Source organism: Myripristis murdjan, chromosome 24, assembly GCF_902150065.1.
Source record: "Myripristis murdjan chromosome 24, fMyrMur1.1, whole genome shotgun sequence".
Lineage (NCBI taxonomy): Eukaryota > Metazoa > Chordata > Actinopteri > Holocentriformes > Holocentridae > Myripristis > Myripristis murdjan.
The window spans coordinates 16,579,695-16,598,931 of NC_044003.1; the positions used below are offsets into that span (position 1 = coordinate 16,579,695).

Here is a 19,237-nt window from a genome sequence, read left to right on the forward strand (position 1 = left end):
AACACATCGGTGTTTGAAGTGACACTGGAGACCTGTGTCCCCTGCAGGCAGACACACACACACACACACACACACACACACACGCACACACACACACACACACACACACACACACTCGTACACACACGTGACAGTGTGAATGAAATAGATAGTTTGATATTAGGCAGTAGATGAAAGCCGGTGGCCCAAAGGTGCTCCCTGCTCCTGTTCAGCAGTACAGAGGAGCTCCATGACCTTGGTGGTATTGTTAAGTGAGAGAAAGAGGTACTTTACCTTGGAGACGCTGTTGAGTGGACAGGCCTTGGCATGGCCGTAACAGATACACATCCCTCCCACTGAGATGTCCTTAATTGAATAGTAGTACTAAGGAGGATGAGAGAAAACATGTCATAATGAGCATATTAGCGGAGTAGAGTCAAAGCTCTGTCAATAATTTCAGCGGACGCTGCACTTGAAAAAAGACTCCTTGAAATGACAAAGGACGTCTTTGGCTGTTCCCCAACTCAACAGAGGAGGAATGTGGCACCAAGCAGCACCACAAGTACGAACAGCAGCACAATGGTCAAACCACAATGATTGTGATTTCACTTCACATCGCATGTTTTGATCCCATTTTTGGTTCTAGTGCAGGCTGCATCACTGTAACTGTGATTATTTTACATAAAATAAAAATAAGTCTAAACACATGGGCTGATCTTGTGAGTATTCTCAGTGAAACATGGTCTTATTTACGATCTGGCTTTCATTTCCCATATCATTTCAGCAGCATCAGCGGTGTTGTTACTGCTGTTAAATCTGCATCCTCTTTTTATGTTTACTTTTTACTGTGTGTGTGTGTGTGTGTGTGTGTGCACGTGCAGCATGTCTGTGTGTGTCCACCCTCACCCGTCTCGTCACGATGGGGTCGATGTCTCTGGGGTCGTGCTGGGTCAGGGTCATGAGGTCAGCGTTCAGCGTTCTGATTCGCTGAAACACCAGCCTAATGTAGCGGGCCGAGGTGAAGTTGAGCAGGATGGGGGAGGGGTCGTCTGCACTGGGCCGCCCGTTGATCAGCGAGGTGTGGATCTGTGGACAAACGTACGGACCGACAGGAGGCTAAGGGGTTTATGGGAAATGTGATCTTAATTTTGATAAACACCATGGCTAACAACCCCGCTGGCATGAAACAAAGACTGCAAATCATCGTGATCATGGCCTCATTTGTTTCACACAGTATCACAATTAATTTGACAATGATATGATTGATGTTAAAAATGATAATGTAGGATTTTTAATTACAGAGATATTGATCTCAAAATGGGGGAAATAGAGAGTGTGGTAAATTTATAGGAGGCTCTGCAGCAGGAGCTGTTTTTACCATTGATTTTTAGCATAAAGATTTCATAAATACTGATTCCAAATAGTTCTGAAAGTCTACCAGGAGGCACAAAGTGGCATAAAATTTCCAACTTCTTTGCAATATATATGATAATCAATGAAGGACTAGGATGGGGGCAGGATAGTGAGAGAAAAACAGAGAGACAAATATAGACAGTGAGGGAGGAGACAGAGAGAGAGAGAGAGAGAGAGAGAGAGAGAGAAAGAGAAGACCAGGAGGAGGTGCAGGAGGAGAGGGAGGTGGTGGGAATGGAGTCGGCCAGTGGACAGAAGTGAGTTAGCTCTAATAATAGCTTCCCTGTGTCTCCTCTCATTTCCCCCTTTGCTCATTATGTGGTTGTCATTATTGTCACTGTCAATAAAATCCAGTTTCTTCTCATCAACATCATGCAACATTTATAAAATGGTCTGCCTCCACTTTCAAGCTATTGTAGCTACCCATAGCAGCCACCTGCATCATTTACATACCATTATACCATATTGTGATTTTTTTTTTTTTTTTTTTAATACCCATAGTGACGTTTCAGCGTCACAGTCTTCAGATTAGGCAGTGATTCGTGTCCTTGAGTTTTTTTCACTCTGGATATTGCTTAGTCTGCACATCATTTGATGTGGGTTGTTCTCAATACTTTTGATCAAGTTAGATTTTGCCTCCTCTCCTGTATGTGCCTACATATAGGAGACAGCTACATATTGGTGGAGAGGTTTTCCAAAATGTCTTTTAGCATACCTTCACAGTATGAGTGGCACTAGTGGCACTGATTTAATGACACAGCAAAAAAATCATAATAAACAGTTCTGGAATGCATCAAAGTACAGATGTCGCTCTAAACTTTTATTTTGGCTATACAGCAGCAGCAGTTGTACCAGACCGTTGTGGCGAGGAAGGAGCTAAGACAGAAGGCAAGGCTCTTGATTTACCAGTCGATCTTTGTCCCAACCCTCACCTATGGTCACGAGCTCTGGGTACTGACCGAAAGACTGAGATCACAGATACAAGTGGTGGAAATGAGTTTCCTCCACAGGGTGGCCTGGCACACCCTTTCCCTTTGGGATAGGGTGAGGACCTCAGACATCTGCGAGGAGCTCGGAGTAAAGCCACTGTTCCTCTGCACTGAAAGGAGCCTGCTGAGGTGGTTTGGGTATCTAGTCAGGATGCCTCCTGGCCACCTCCCAGGTGGAGGTGTTCTGGGCACATCCACCTGGAAGGAGGCCCCGGGGCAGAGCCAAGACACGCTGGGGGGATTCTGTCTCCCGGCTGGCCTGGGCATGCCTTGGTTTCCATCAGGAGGAGCTAGTGGATGTGGCCAGGAAAAGACCACCTGAGCGGACCTGCTCAGCCTGCTGCCACCACAACCCGATTCCAGATAAGCGGCCGAAAATTATGGTGATGATGATATTACAATTGAAACAATTTGTTGATTTATTATCACACTGTCGATCGTTAGCTCATTAATCGATTAATAGATTAATCAACTACTCATTTATTAGTTCCATATTAGATTAATGAATTTGGTCATTTCTTGAATAAATACCCAACATTTTCTGATTACAACTTCACTAATGCTAAATTTGCTCTTATCATTATAAAATAAAACCTTTGGAGTTTTTTTTGGCTTCTGGTCAGACAAAAGAAACAATCCAGACATCACAGAAGGTTCTGTGAATACTTGATGGGTTTTTGTCATTATTTTAAAGATCTGATGAATGGCATGATTTAATAAGAAAAAATCAACAATAGATTAATTGACAGTGAAAATAATTATTATTTATAGCCATATGCGTTATATTTACACAGGCTTTTCACATTGCTTTTAGCTGTCATAACATCTATGGAGAGAGCAGCAGCCTGGTAGAGTTGGTGCCTTGCCCATTGAGCTACACAGGGATTAGAACCTCTAACCCTTACTGATTAACTTCTATTTAGTGCAAGACAAGAACAAAATGAACTTCTTGAATCACCAACAATCAACAAGCAGCCTCATAATAAGGAGTGTAAGGGTCTGTCTGCCTGCCTGCCTGCCTGCCTGCCTGCCTGTCTGCCTGCCCATCTGTCTGTCTCACTAATGTGGCCAAAAGCAACATTTGGCATCTGCAAAAAAAGTCTTACAGAGTGGGCTGACCATGTGTGTGTGTGTGTGTGTGTGTGTGTGTGTGTGTGTCAAGGGGGAACACTTGACGGGTGCAAGCTGCACACTTGGAAGTAACGAAGGGGATGGTTGTGTACGTGGTGTGTGTGTGTGTGTGTGTGTGTGTGTGTGTGTGTCTATGTTTGTGTGTGTGTGTGTGTGTGTGTGTGTGTGTGTGTATGTGTGGGTCTGTGTGTGTGTGTGAAGAGGAGTGGGGTGACATTGGGAGTGTGTGTGCGATGCACTGACACATCGCCTACGACTCATTATGGTTTCACTGTGATCAGACTGCTAGGGAGCTGTCAACGACACAGACACACGCACACACACATGCACGCACACATGCACGCACGCACACACACACACCTCCATCGTTACTTGCAGCTCTCGACATCTCAGCTTGCACCCCCTCTAGTGTTACACACACACACACACACACACACACACACACAAAAGAAGAAATACTGAACACACATGCAAGCATGTGTACACACACCCACACACATATAAACACACACACACACACACACACACACACACACGTACACACACAGACAGGCTTCCACAATTAGGGGCCTGTGTGGGAGATGTTGATTTGTGTTTAGTTTCAATGCATGCATGTGTATGTGTGTGTGTGTGTGTGTGTGTGTGTCACAGTCTTCTCTCTATTCATTAATGTCAGTTATAGCAGGCTTGAGCCTCTGTTCTTTAGGCACACAAACACACAAACACAAATGCATGCATGTGTGCGCACACGCACACACACACACACACACACACACACACACACACACACACACACACACACACACACACACAGATGATCAAAGGAGCATGGCAGTAAACAGTGGTGTGCATGTGTATGTGTGTGTTTCAGTAAATCAGATCCTCTTCACTATTCAAATTATTTTCTACTAAACTTTAGTGAAAATCTAACAGGAATGTACCAACTTTGTGTGATGTTAGTATTGTCTGTCTCCTGCTCATTTAGTTCACTACACACTTGAGTGAATTAAATGTGTTTTAAATAGAAGATTGTACATCTTTCTACCATATAATTTCATTCATTTTTTTCAACTGACTCCTATGTTGTAGTTGACTTTGTAATTATTTGTCTTGATGTTACTTTATTATCCCAGGTGCCCTTTGCACAAATCAAATTCTAAAGTATAATGACACTAACTTATTAAAATAAAGGTCAAATTGAAATCACTTAAGTGCATTGGATATTTAGAAAATAGTACAAGCTGGTATTTAATCATCTCAAACCCTCTGTAATACCAGTGCCAAACATAAACATTTGAAACTGCTACCAGTGTTTAAATAATGCTACACTTATTAAAGTTATTTTTTTCTTTTTTGTGCCAGGGGCATTTGTAAGTTTCATAAGATGGGTATTTTTTCATTATTTAAATGGAGAAAGTCTGTGTGGTGACTAAAGCGTTAGACACCCATACTCCAGTCTCACTGAAGCCTCTTTAATCCTATCTGGAGGCAAGCTTGTCAAATCACTCCAACACTTCATTAGGCACCACTGGACACTATGAGCCTATATAAGCCAGTGACCTCTCTCAACAGATACAAGATACAAAGTTTTCATAGTTTCAGGCAGCACTGTGACTCTGAACATGATTACTTGTTGTGTAATGATGCGTCTATAATATTTCAATCAACATGCTTTTTGCCTTTTGTGAACATTGCTGAGTAACTTAACAAATAACCATAAAAAACAAATAACAATATAATTTAACTTCTTGATTCGCTATAGATGGACTTTGCAGTAAAAGTGTTAGTATGTTTGTTGAATGATTCATAATGGTTTTTCAATTTAACCCCAGTGTTGTAACTAGTACAACACTAGTTGTACCATTAGCATTCTATTCATTAATTATACTATACTATACAATACAATACAATACAATACAACTTTATTTGTATAGCACATTTAAAAAGAACCACGGGGGTAGCCAAAGTGCTGCACAGTAAAAACATATAGATAAAACATTTGCAAACAAAACAAAGCAAACAAGCAAACAAGCAAACATACAGACAAAGAAACAGACAAGCTCACGGCAAGTGCCTTTATACAGGATCCCTGACATAATAAATTATAAGATATTAAAGGCCATGGAGTAAAAGTGTGTTTTTAAGAGGGATTTAAAAACAGGAAGTGAGGAGGCCTGTCTGACCTTTAAAGGCAGCTCGTTCCAAAGCTTGGGGGCAGCGGCGGCAAAAGCTCTGTCACCTCTGAGCTTTAGCCGTGTCTTAGGGACCGCCAGCAACAACTGATCGGCTGATCTTAGGGATCGAGGCGGACAGTAAGGCTGAAGCAGGTCAGAGAGATAAGGAGGGGCAAGGTTGTTCAGACATTTAAAAACAAGTAGCAGAATTTTGAAGTTGATTCTATATTGCACAGGGAGCCAGTGTAGGGACGCCAAAATGGGAGTGATGTGCTCACGCCTACGGGTCTGGGTTAGCAGACGTGCAGCAGAATTCTGCACGAGTTGGAGACGGGCAAGGGAAGCCTGGCTAATTCCTATGTACAGGGAGTTGCAATAATCAAGGCGAGATGTAATAAAGGCGTGGATTAATTTCTCCAAGTCGGGTTTAGAAAGAATGGGCTTCACCTTTGCTATTTGGCGTAGCTGATAAAAGCTTTTTTGCACTACACTGCTGATCTGTTTCTCAAATTTAAAATCAGAATCAAACTTGACCCCCAGATTAGTGACACAGTCCTTGAGAAACGGTGATAGTGAGCCAAGGTCAACGTTGGGGAGGGAACAGCTACTTGGTCCAAACAACATTACTTCAGTCTTCTTCTCATTTAGACTCAGGAAGTTAAGTGAAAGCCAGGCTTTAACATCACTGAGACAATCAATGAGTGGTTGGACTGAGTGGACAGCATTATGTGCCAAAGGAACATAGATCTGGCAATCATCAGCATAAAAATGAAATGAAACACTGTGCTTCCTAAAAACAGAACCAAGGGGGAGTAGGTACAGTGCAAATAAGAGAGGGGCGAGGATTGAACCCTGAGGGACTCCATATGGGAGAGGAGCTGTTTGAGACACAAAGTTGTCAAGTTTCACACAAAAGCTTCTGTCAGTTAGGTAAGAACGGAACCAATCAAGGGCGACGCCCTTAATGCCCACACAGTGCTCAAGGCGGGAGATTAAAATGCTGTGGTCGACAGTGTCAAAAGCAGCAGACAGATCTAAAAGCACTAGCACGGCAAACTTTCCAGAGTCTGTTGACAATAAAATATCATTTGACACCTTCAAAAGTGCTGACTCTGTGCTATGGAGGGCTTTGAACCCAGACTGAAACAGCTCAGTAATACTATTATCTTCTAAAAATGGTAGCAGCTGGTTGTAGACAACCTTCTCTAAGATTTTAGAGAGAAATGGAAGATTAGAGATAGGCCTGAAATTGGAGCAGTGGGCGGGGTCGAGGCCTGCTTTCTTAAGTAGGGGTCGTACTACTGCATGTTTAAAATCCCCAGGTACTGTACCAGAGGAGAGACTACTGTTGATAATCTCCAGGACATAAGGCCCGATGGTAGCAAGTACCTCTTTAAACAAACGAGGTGGGATGGCATCTGTAGGGGAACCAGAGGGCTTCATGTGACTAACTATGTCCTTTAAAACAGAGAGGGACACCGGCTCAAACTGGACAAATACAGATGTGCAGGGCAAAGGAATCGAAGGGTCAAAGAAAGGCTGGGGAATACAGGCTCTTGTTGACACAATCTTATCAGTGAAAAAGTGGAGGAATCTTTCACAGATTTCAGTAGAGGCAACAATACCAATAGACTTGGGGACATCAAGGACAGTATTTATGGTTTTAAACAGAGCACTGGGGTTGTTACAATTAGAAGCGATAATTTCTGAGAGATATTTATTCTTCTCAGCTTTAACAGTCTTCTGATAACACATCAGACTCTCTTTAAAAATACTGTGAGAAATATGTAGACGGTCCTTTTTCCACCTGCGCTCCGCCCTCCTACACTCACGCCTGGCAGCACGAGTGACGTCATTCAGCCAGGGCTCGGGCACAGGTTTGACGCGACGGCTCTTCATGGGAGCGATCATGTCCAGTGTTTGTAAACAAACAGAGTGGAAACTCGTGGCCAGCTCCTCGGTATTTAAACACTTAAAGGCTTTAGAGTTCCACTCGCAGAGATCAGCAAAAGTAGCGGAGAACAGAGCTGGAGAAGAGGAGTTGAACATGCGACGGCGTTGAGGAGGAGCGCGCAGTCTAACCGGACGCTGAGTGGGGATGTCAAATAAAATTGGCATGTGGTCCGAGAAAGCAGCGTCACAAATGTCAATGTTGGAGACACACAGACCATGCGAGAGCACTAAGTCGAGTGTGTGCCCGAGTTCATGGGTGGGACCGGACACGGACTGCATGAAGTTAAAAGAGTCAATAACATTTAAAAAGTTCCTAGAGATCGGCTCGTCAGGGCAACAGACGTGAATATTAAAATCACCAATAATAAGGACACGATCATACTTGGGAAGAATTTCGGCAAGAAATTCGGAGAAGTCACTTATAAAGCTCTTATTGTACTTTGGTGGTCGATAGATGACAGCACACAAGCTAACATGAGAGCGGCCCAGCTCAAATAGGCAGAGTTCGAAGCTTGTGACGGAGGATTGCAGGAAGATCTGCCGGCATTTAAAGTCACTTTTAAAAACAACTGCTATTCCTCCCCCTTTTCGACCCGACGATCGCGGGGAATTAAAATAGCAGCAACCCGGTGGTAAGAGCTCAATAAGAGGGGTGGACTCACCAGTACTCAGCCAGGTCTCCGTTACACAGAGAAAGTCCAGTCCACGGGACATGAAGAAATCCCTTAGAATGAATGTTTTATTTGCCAGTGATCTTGCATTGACAAGGCCGAACCTGGCAGGGACCGGCACAACCGAGACATCGGCTGTCTGTGGAGCTCGACACAGGGTCCGTAGGTGCCGGGGATTCACCCCACGCCGGCGGGCACGGGGAGAACAGGTGCCGTGGGGGCGGATTTCCTCATCCGAACCGACGACAGGTACCAGCCAGGTGTCGATATGATCCAGCGAGCGCGGGTGGAGGAAGACACCAGGAAGCGCTCCGTTTTTCCTCCGGGAGAACGCGGGGAGTCGTGCCGAGAGGGCCTTGATCTTTACCAGCTGTCCGCTGCGTTTACCCCGGCGTCGTCGGCGTCTACGCCGGGGGAGTGGAGCAATGGTACGCCGAAGGTGAGTAGGTATCCCGCCGGGGAGGTGAGGCGGCTGAAATGCGTGACAATCATGATCGTGGTCGATTTTCACCAAGTCCTTGGCAGAGGGGCGAAGATCCAACAATGTTTGGCGATCATACACAAGCAGTGAGCTGACATTGGAGATAACAATTGACACAACCAGCACAAACACAAGCAGCGAGAGACGGCAGGCCACATACACCGGCGCCATCATGCTTCACTACACTTTCCTCTCCAGAACGTTATACCACTTATACTATATTGTTATACTGACAGCTCAGAGTGCAATAGATCTTTCAATGCATTGATGCATCAATTCTAAATTATACCAATTCAACAGCACCGATTTGCTAAAAGAAAAAAATAGAATTAACTGACTTATCTTGGCCTGAATCTATATAAAATGCTTTGAATTGATTCATTCTCAATTATGAAAAAAAGACAAAACATTATGTTGTAAAACTGGTGTGCAGTAAATAATGGTGAAGTAATTTCAGATTTTTTTCACTTTTAAAAGGAAAAATTATAGTCTTACATTGTTGCACATATATATTAATGGAAATAAAATTTGGGTGAGAAGTACTGATTCAAATCATGAAATCAAACTGAATTGTTCCAAAAAAGAAAAATCATTCTTCACCATCAAATCGACAACAAATGACTCTTGAGTAAAACTGAATTGAGGTTAAGCCAAAGATTAATTTCCTAGCAGCTCGAGACAACACACCTCAGTTAAATCCAGCTCAACCTAAATCGGGATGAACAGACTCATCTGATAGTAGAACTGTGTCGGCCTGCAATGTGGAGACATTTACTGTAAACTGATATCTGTATTTCTTGTCTCTCTGAGTGAGCAAAGACTGCTGAGCAACTCTCACGATGAAAGACACTGTCCAAAAAAACCCATGACAAAGACTCTCAACCCACCCAACTGAACAAAACCCAAGCAGCCCAACCCCATCTCAGATCAGATCATCAAATATCACCTGGTACCTTACCTCTCCATTCTCCAGAGGGTGAATCTTTGAATAGAAAGACGTGCAAATAACTTCATTGTCTCTAGAATACGATGGGGGTCCTGTCTTTGGGTAAATGTTGAACCGTGTCAGGCACTCTGTGTCTGTGATGGCGTAGTACTGCCAGGGTTCAAAGGTCACACCATCTATGGAACGCTCTAGGACCCAGTTACCTGGGGCCAAAAATATTTGTGAAGAAAATAATGATCAAACACATAAAACTGTAATTAGTCCAAAAGGAGACAAGATCAATCAATCAATCAATCAATAGATGGAAATTCAAGGCTGTGGTCCAGTCAAGTGTTAAATGCAGTTTATTGACAGAACATTCAAAATGTTAATTCTTCATAGCTTGGACATGACAGCTCATGACAATTGTTTTTTTTTTTTTGTTTGTTTGTTTTTACAGCAACCCACCACCTGCATTGACTGAGTCAGGATAAACAAAAAAATATGGAGAGGATGGCAAATTAAGGAAACATGCTCAAAAGGTAAATGAGAAAGAAAGAAAAGAAGAAAGAGCAATGTAAAAATATGTAAAAGCTCATAAATATTAGGTAATTTTTGGCAAAAGAGGAGTGATGCTGGAAATATTTGCACATTAAGGGCCCTATTTTTGTGCTGGCATTAAACTGGTGTTAGGCACAACTCTGGCTCAGCATTGCAGAGTTGCAAATTTTGTTCAGTGTAAAACTAGTTTGGAGGCATTTTTGCCAGTTTGGGATTTTCCACCCAACTTGCCAACTGGGTGACTCAACTGGGTGTATTGTTTCATGCAGATCAGAAGCACTGTGCAATTTTGGTACCACGTTTTGTTAAATATCACTATCACCTTAGCCCTAACACAAATGGGTCTTAGCTAAAACAAAGTGTGCTATGCGACTTTTGCAGTAATAGTTGGCCGAGGCAAACTGACAAACCTGTCCAAAATAACATGAGCCCCTCCATGCATGTTCTGCTTGCATGTAAGACTACACAGGTACATGTTGTATGTATGTATAATTTATAAACAAGAATAATAATTAATTAATAATTAATAATGAATTAACTGTGCATGCACACAACATGTATCTGTGCAGTTTGCATCATGAGCATGTGAAGCTGACATGAAGCTGAGTGCCAAGTCTGAGAATGGCACTCACTGAGCATTATCATGGCTATAATTCATTCCAAGGGTTAATTGAATCTCTAAACTTTTGCACAGAAGGAATCATGGCTAGAAGATGAGTCTGTGCTCAAAATGTGGCTAAAATTGAGACCTGAATGAGCCATAACTTGTTTTAACCAGCCACCTATCCCACACGGTGTATGACCCTTCAAAGATTTCCAAAAATGCACTTTTTCGAAGCTTTCTCTGATAAATTATCAGAAAACATATATAAACAACATGCTTGTTTCTATTACCGTGTGTCATAGACATTAAACTGGTACAGTTTTGTTGCTGAACCTGTAATTTTTCCTGATATATTGATGCTAAAAGTTGGCTACAGAAAATTTGTTGAGGAAAAAACAGATTTTGGCTTGGGATTGTGACACTGAGGATGGATGTAAAATTGACCTGGTTGGTTGATTCAAGTGTGTTTTTCAGCCGTGAAAATTTCATGTGGCTATCTCTATTAGGAATGAAGTTATGAGGGCTCGAAAATGCTAGAAAAAATGATGTGAAAAAGAAGGCCTACTCGTATGTACTTTGAGGTTCTGTAACTCAGAAAATATTTGTAGTATGAATGTTAAATTTTGCATGGCCTCACTGAATATGGGAGAGAGTCTGGTGGGAATTTTTTTTCTGAATTGGTTGATTTTATATGAAATGACCCTCCTACTAGCACCATTAACTCCTGTGCCAACACACTTTCCCAGACAACACCAGGATCATGATAAACATAAAGGTAATACTAGTCGCAAAAATAAGTTGGCCACGCCCCAGTCAAGATATCACTGGGTTTACCTTTGTTATTGCTAATGCTACCACCATGAAAACAGAGCCCTATCGTGGCCTGTTTCTAGTACAACATAACAATGCCTGCACTGTATTTTGACACTTGAAATTCTCACCTTCCAAAATAATAAGCCTAAAACATCAAGGCTGTCCAGACTCTTGTTATGGAGCAGAAGACTTACCTGGACGAGGTGAGTTGGCTGCTTTTATAATCACGTAGGCTATCTGGAAGACCTGGGGGAAGAGACACAGGGAGGAGAGAGAATTACAGTTCAACAGTCATACAAGTGCCTGTGCTGAAGCCGCTGTGGGTTTAGTATTCAGTGCCTTTTGGTCTCCTATGGGAATAGTGAGCAGGTTTATAACCATTAGCACAGCAGAGCAAAGTGCAGATGCTATCAGCCTTTGAAAGTAATGTGGTACCAGATAAGTTTGGGTTCTTTAACTGCAGCAAAACAAATTGAACATATAAATTACTACAGTCAAAGATATAGTGGAGGGCATAACTGGGTCTGCCTATATTCTTGTTTGCAGAATAGTGTTTATCTGCCTTTTTTCCACAGTGAACGAATGGTGAGGGCCATGATCAGAAAGTGAGTCATTCAGGTCCCTCACTCACTCACTCATTCACTCACACACACTTCTTATGTGGTGGCAAGGGGAGTAGACCATTGTGGCTGACAGCTGTAGGCTGATGGCTATCTTAAACTTAAAAATCATCTTTGTGTTTCTGCAAGCATTGTGATGGCAAGCCAATGACCATTTCACCGTGATTTAGCTGTAATGTTTGTCGTTGGGACAGGTCAGCAAAACTGGCATATGCCACTCATGCTTTGGGCACCCAATCAACTTGTATTCTGACAACATTGTTTTCGCTCCTGTGATTTAAACTAGGGCATCATATTGATACTTGTTTGGGCTGAAATAAATCGTTGTGAGCCAAATTCTACATCAATTACTATTATCACTCTGACTGAAGTGAGTTTTATTGTTGCCTTTTAATGGAAAAAAATCAATCTTTTTTTATTTATATTGGTAGGTGTTTGCCTTGATGATCACCAACTGCAGGTCACAGACCCAACTTTAGTTTACTACTTCCCTGAATATAACATTATAAAGCACTAGTCAAGTACTGGCTAAAGAAAGTCAAATGCTCAGTGGCTTTTGTAAGTTTTTTCCCACCCAATGAGCAGATGGATCTAGATAGATAGATAGATAGATAGATAGATAGATAGATAGATGGATGAAAACATCAGATGTGGGTCACAGGAAACCCAGACTTCTCTGTTTCCCTTCACCTCTCTGTCACTTTTTTCATCCCATTTCTCTCTCGCTCTCTCTCTCCTTTCCCTTTCTTCTTGTGATGTGGGAAGCAGTGTCACATTTCAGCAATTAGAATAGGGAGAAAGCTACCCAGTATATGTGTGTTTGTGTGTGTGTGTGTGTGTGTGTGTGTGTGTGTGTGTGCGTGCAAGTCAGAGAGCGAGAGGGAGACAGTGTGTATTTCTGAGTAACCTTATAGCAGTCATTCAAACAGCTTACAAAGAGTCAACTGTTACCTGTATTCACACAAGAGACAGGATGGTGTGTGTGTGTGTGTGTGTGTGTGTGTGTGTGAAGTAGCGAGCTAGCAATACAGTGACAGGTTTTGGACAGCCAGGCAGCTCCAACAGCTAAACATAGATGAACACAGCTAACTAACGTGCGTGTGTGTGTGTGTGTGTGGTGGTCTGGAGGGTTGCTGTGTGTCATATTCTGTGTCTTGATCACATGTGGATCAGAAGAGGGATTTTTGCTAAGCTCAACACAGCATCAACAAATAAAGCGAGCAATCACATGCCTGGTAAATACATTTCTGACTTGCAGTCATGCCGTTTCATGTCACAGGTAAATAACTTGGGAATAACTCAAGTCCTGGCACAGATCACATTATAACGAAACAAATGAAATGTCTCACAGAGGGCTAAAAACAGATTCAATTCATCAGTTTGATCGAATTTGTTTCAATGTGTTGCACAGTAGCCTGGTTTGGCAGCCAAGTGCAGAATGTCTGGAAGCAAAGCCTTTGTAAAACCATATTAATGCAAAACAGAAAGAAATATGAGAAATATTTTGCATTTGAAATGAAGTTGAAAAAGAACAACTGTAGATCCTGAGAAAATATAGACCTGTGTGATGAGAATATAATGGCTCTAGACTGTACCACAAGAGAACTGTATAGGGTCATTTCATTCTGCATAAAGACACAGAAGGTAGTTCCTTTGCTGCAATACAATCAGTTTTAAAGGTGTAGAGGCTGCTGAGGTTGTTAGGTTTTATTGTCTTTTTTTCCTTCTCTTTACCATAACTAAACATCCCAAACCATAACTCCACCTTCCAAAAGACACACACATCTCCCAAAATTATATATACATATATTACTCCTTTGTTTTCACATATGCCAGATTTGTTGAATTTATAGTGAAGAATATCTATACACAATCCCCTAATTTATCACAGGTTGCACCATGTGGTCATTTAGAAAAGCACTGGCAATCACCACAACGAGTCCGAATTGTTCACACACAGGTCGGAAGCTTGGCACATCAGCTCAACCGGAGGGAGTCGGCACAACCAGCAGAGCCACACTATGGTGTCATCTGGGACGAAGTCAGATGTTTCCACTGGTCTGCTGCTGGTTCACTAACAACCCAAGATTCAGCAACATCTCTCTCCCTGCACTCTAAAAACATAAGCATCATTATTCATCGTCCTATCAGGTATCAGGTGTGTAATGGCTATTGTGCAGTGTGGGTTTGGCTTGGTTCGCTTTGGTTTGAAATGCATTCTCACTAGATGTTATCAGTGCACCAAAATAAACAAGTAAATAAATAGCACCTAATGGCTGAATGATATGGCCTTAAATTTAGATTTTTATTGATTTAATCATCCATTTATTCATTACTTTATTTCATTGTACTTTTATTTTGTTTTGAGACATTGAGACCAATACTGCTGTTGACTGCTGTTTCCCTGCTCACCTTCTTAGAGGACAGAGTGAGGTTCAGAGTGGCATAAACTAAAAAAGGAAAACGGGCTTATTTATCCTCACTACAGTTACATGTATTTGTATTTGAAATAATGTAACCACTCTAGCTTTGCACTGATGAGTGCACTGTAATGAGCTTTTCTTTCTTTTTGTAAGAGAAGTAACTGAGGAAACATCATTTCAGTGTTGAGATCGGACCGCAGGCCAAACTTGATTTTCTCCCCGTCAAGATTACAAAGTTGTTGTCAGAAATGTCACCAGATATGGCAATCTCAGATATCACAGTGACTACTATTTTTACATCCATTTTTACTGTGTGCAAAGTTAGCCAAATCAGTGCTGATTTCCACATCATTTAAAGCTTTTTATCGCAGCCATCTTAGATGTAGTAAAAGAGAGATTAGCAGGATGTTCTAGGAAATGCCTTTTGGCAGCCATCTTGAGCATGGCAGCCAAATGAGCACTTAAAACGTTGATTTGAGAAGGAATGCCCAATCAATCCATTTAAGCCCCGTGACTAGCATGGTTGGGTTGTCCACCATTAAATCGACTGTGAACAATTCATTTTGTCTCAGTGTGATTTGGACACACAGCAACAGCGGTTAAATTGAACAGCTGGTGTTTACAGGCCATTCACATGGAAACGTGTTAAAATTTCTGTGGCCTAATAAACTGGCCTGAAGCTCCAACTCCAGTTTGTATTCAGCCAATTACAGCTGGATTCACTCACAAGACATAATCGCTCAATATGAATCGACATGGTTTCTCATTGTTTCTACAGCGAAAACAAGATCAGCTCTGGGACACAAAGATGTAAAAATAATGCTGAGAGAAAATGTGTGGGGATTCAGACGTGCAGGCAGACAGGTAGACAGGCAGGCCGAGCGACAGACATATTAAACAGGACTGGTATCCAGACCCATTAGCATTTACTGTCACTTCAAATAAAAACGTGTTAACATCTCACCGGGCCAGTAAACTAGCTTTTGGCCCAGTTCTAAATAGTTTCAAATCAGCCAAGTTCCCTGACTGCCAAACTTAGCGCAGGCACACAGGCAGCAGATATTCACTAGAGCCACACAGTCGTCTCATCGCAACATCTTTCTGGTATTCCACTGAGCTGCCACAGTAAAAGTTTGGGGAGAGACTCTGAATCCTATTTTGAACAACGGTCTCTTGACAGCTCTGCAGCAACTACATAAGAATGGAGTTCAGATGCACCACAGAATTGCCTAAAAAATAAAATGAAATGAAATAATAAAAAAAAAAAAAGGCACATTTGGTGTGTTTTTCACATACGCAGACCCTGGCTAAAGCAGTGCGGAGGCTGCAGCCGAGTGCAGCTCGTACAGACACGGCCTCTGGATAAAACAGAGTCTGGAGGCTTCAGAGGAATGGCCTGTGTGTGTGTGTGTGTGTGTGTGTGTGTGTGTGTGTGTGTGTGTCTGTATGAGAGACAGACAGCAAGAGAGAGAGAGAGAGAGAGAGAGAGAGAGAGAGAGAGAGAGAGAAAGTGAGACACCGAACAATTGAGATCCATTCTCTTTGAGCATGTCTCTCTGTGTCTGCACCCCCACAAAACACACACACACACACACACACACACACACACACACACACTCACAGACTTGGTAATAATTTGGCCTTAAGCTTTAAAACAGGCTTTAGTCTGCACAAGATGCCGCAATCTCTCCTACATTCTTGCTTTTGCCTGAGTTGCTGTCAAACATTAGACCAACAAAGTTAAAGTACACAGATTAAAATTACATCAGGATCAGCAGATGTTTCACTTTCCTTCCCTCTCTTATGAATAAACAGTTTTTTTGGCACACAAAGCTGTCATTAAAAAAAGGTGTTGATGTATCCTACCTCATATCAGTCTCATGTGTCTCTGCATTTTTCATATTCGCCACAAAGCTGCAAAGTAATGTGAAGTCTTTATCTAGCCGCGTCTTGCTCAACATGGCCGTGGCCTACAGGGAACACTGTCAGACTCCAAACACTTTCACTTGGAAACCTGATAGCTGAAGTTTTCTTTCAGGTTTTCAAAGTCGTTTGTGCAGCAGGTAAGGGCTCAGACGGTCTTCACAACTTGACTGAATGTTTTGGGTCAGCGAGGCAGTGAAATGAGAAGGGGGGGCTCAGCGTCCAGCTTGTGGGAAGTATCCCCCATAAATCCAGACAGACAAAACATTATCAGTCTGTCTGACAACATGTGTGCTCATGCTTAAATCACCTTGCTTGTCCAAATTAGCTTTTCAGTGATGCTGTGGTCAATTTGAGTCATACAGTATTTAATGTGGCATGCTGAGGCTAGCCACAGCCACAGTTTGGCCAATATCCAGGACAAATGAGGCTTACAGAGTTGTCTGATACAAATGATGTGGACTTAGGCTGTTCAAGTGCATCAGAGGGTTAGTTATTTCTTTGCAAGAAATCAAAATAAATAACATAAAAAATAAAAAAGAATAATAATAAATAAACTTGGAGTAATTGACAGAAGTTGACAGAAGTAAGAATCCATCATTCAAATATTCAGCACCGAGGGCAAGAAAAGAGAGAATTTCCTGGTAGGATCAACAGCAAGGACGACGTTAGATCTGGAGTTCCAGTTGAAGCCCCGACTATTTTCAGATTTTACATCATTCAAAATGTGTGTTGCCTCCCACCATCAACTGACCAGCAGAGATCTGCCTGCACAAAGGTGTAAGTTTGATGTTGTGGTCAGAGCAGGCTGGTTATTCTACATGGACAACCTTTAAAACCTGGCTTTGGGGTGTGGTAAGGTAAGGTAAGAGCACAAATCAAACTGGCCTGTCAGCGCTCAGTAAATCTGTGTGCGCACTTGGAAGAGAACTCCTCCAATCACTGTCATGTAATTTGAACTGGATTAAAGTAACACTTTATTGGTGATTACATCAAAGGTAAAGGGTATGAAATGACATGAATTCATGCATTACGTCATGCATTAATACCTCATGAATCATCAGGAATCAAGCATGAATAACACACCAATTACAACATGATAAAAAATGATTATCATGAATTATCATTCATTAAGCATGATCATGATTTATTCTTTTTTTGCCTAAAATTTGGACCACTCAATCAAATCCAAGCCACTACAGAACAGAGCACATCATGAAATCATAATTCATTAAGAATCAGTTCTTTAAGAGCTCATCATGTAAGATCACTTTATTTGATGGGCCAAATAAAGTGATCTTTATTATCTATCACATTATCTGGTATTTGTAACAATCACACACAAAACACAATTCTAATGAACAGTTTGTTCATTTATAACTGAATTTATAACATTATAATATTCTAACAATCTTTACTTACTATAGTTGTGTTATGTTTGCTGTCTTTTGTGATGACCAGAAAAAATAAAAAACATTTCGATAAAAGTTCATCAGATGGTGTCAACAGTCATTGAGATGAGGGGAGGAGAAGAATGAGAAGAGGCAAAAGAAGACTTCAGGAAGGCAAGACTGAGGTGAGACACAAACAGCTGCACTGCAATATAGTGCTCAGTGTGTACACTTATGTATGTTTATGTCAAACTGTAAGAGACTGATGTATTTTATTGTTTAAATTTTTACCTTCCCACTATGTCTCGGTAACTTTATGGACTTAACCTGCACTGACGTGCTATTTTCATGTTCTCTATACTTCTTGTTGTGAGGCATTTTCAAGTGCCTGATGCGATTCATGTTGGTGATTTTTTCCTTTACCCCATTTATTTCCAATGCAGGTTTAGAAATTGTGCTTCAAAGTGCTGCTTGTCTGTATGGGTTGAAAGGATACCATTTTGCATGTGAACATGTATGCATTTGTGTATGTGTGTGTGCGTCCGTGCATGGTCTTAGTCATTTAAAAGCTTTGGATAATGAAAGCAGTATGACTGACAGCTTGTTCAGGGCCCTGATCACCATGCCAGCTTCTATTCCTGCCCCCAGGAAGCAGAGCCAGCGCATGATTTGACCGTGTCAATCAAACTGTCCATCAATCAAACTGCCCGCTGCACTTGCCTAATAACTGCAATTTAACCAAATTTCATTTGAAGTGGATAAAAGATTGCAACCAGTGAAAGACAAGTGTAACCTTGTTACAGCCTTTATACATTCAATAATTTTTAATTTATATGCATACTAATGTTTCTGCCAACGGCAACAGAAAATAAGTAACATTTGAAATGCCTTGTTGGGAAAACTTGTAGTTTCAGATGGAATGACAGGAAGGATAGCAACACAATCAATGACTAGAAAGATGTAGGGATGAGATGATTAAATACAAAAGCTTTACATTATGATCACTGAATTACTCCCTACTAGGCAGGGGTTTAGCTGTGTTTTCAGGTAACACTCAGAAATGCATTTGTAGACACATGGGGCTTTAGTTTCCCGGCACAGCGCAGGGTGGCGCAGTGAGGCGAACCCCGCGCAGAGCTAGTTTCGAGCAGCACAACCCGAGGCGCGCACAGTTTGCTAGTTTCGC

The 19,237-nt window shown here is 41.8% G+C and overlaps 1 protein-coding gene across 1 annotated transcript in view; it reads right to left on the reverse strand.

Moving 5' to 3' along the window:
• Positions 1-19,237, reverse strand: part of lama2 (laminin, alpha 2) — a 188,888-nt gene that overhangs the window by 162,304 nt on the left and 7,347 nt on the right. Inside the window, exons 2-5 of the mRNA XM_030047861.1 lie at positions 11,889-11,940; positions 9,750-9,940; positions 886-1,065; positions 274-363 (exon numbers count right to left, since the gene is read on the reverse strand). Coding sequence (XP_029903721.1) covers positions 274-363; positions 886-1,065; positions 9,750-9,940; positions 11,889-11,940 — 513 coding nt within the window. The remainder of the gene's footprint in view (positions 1-273; positions 364-885; positions 1,066-9,749; positions 9,941-11,888; positions 11,941-19,237) is intronic.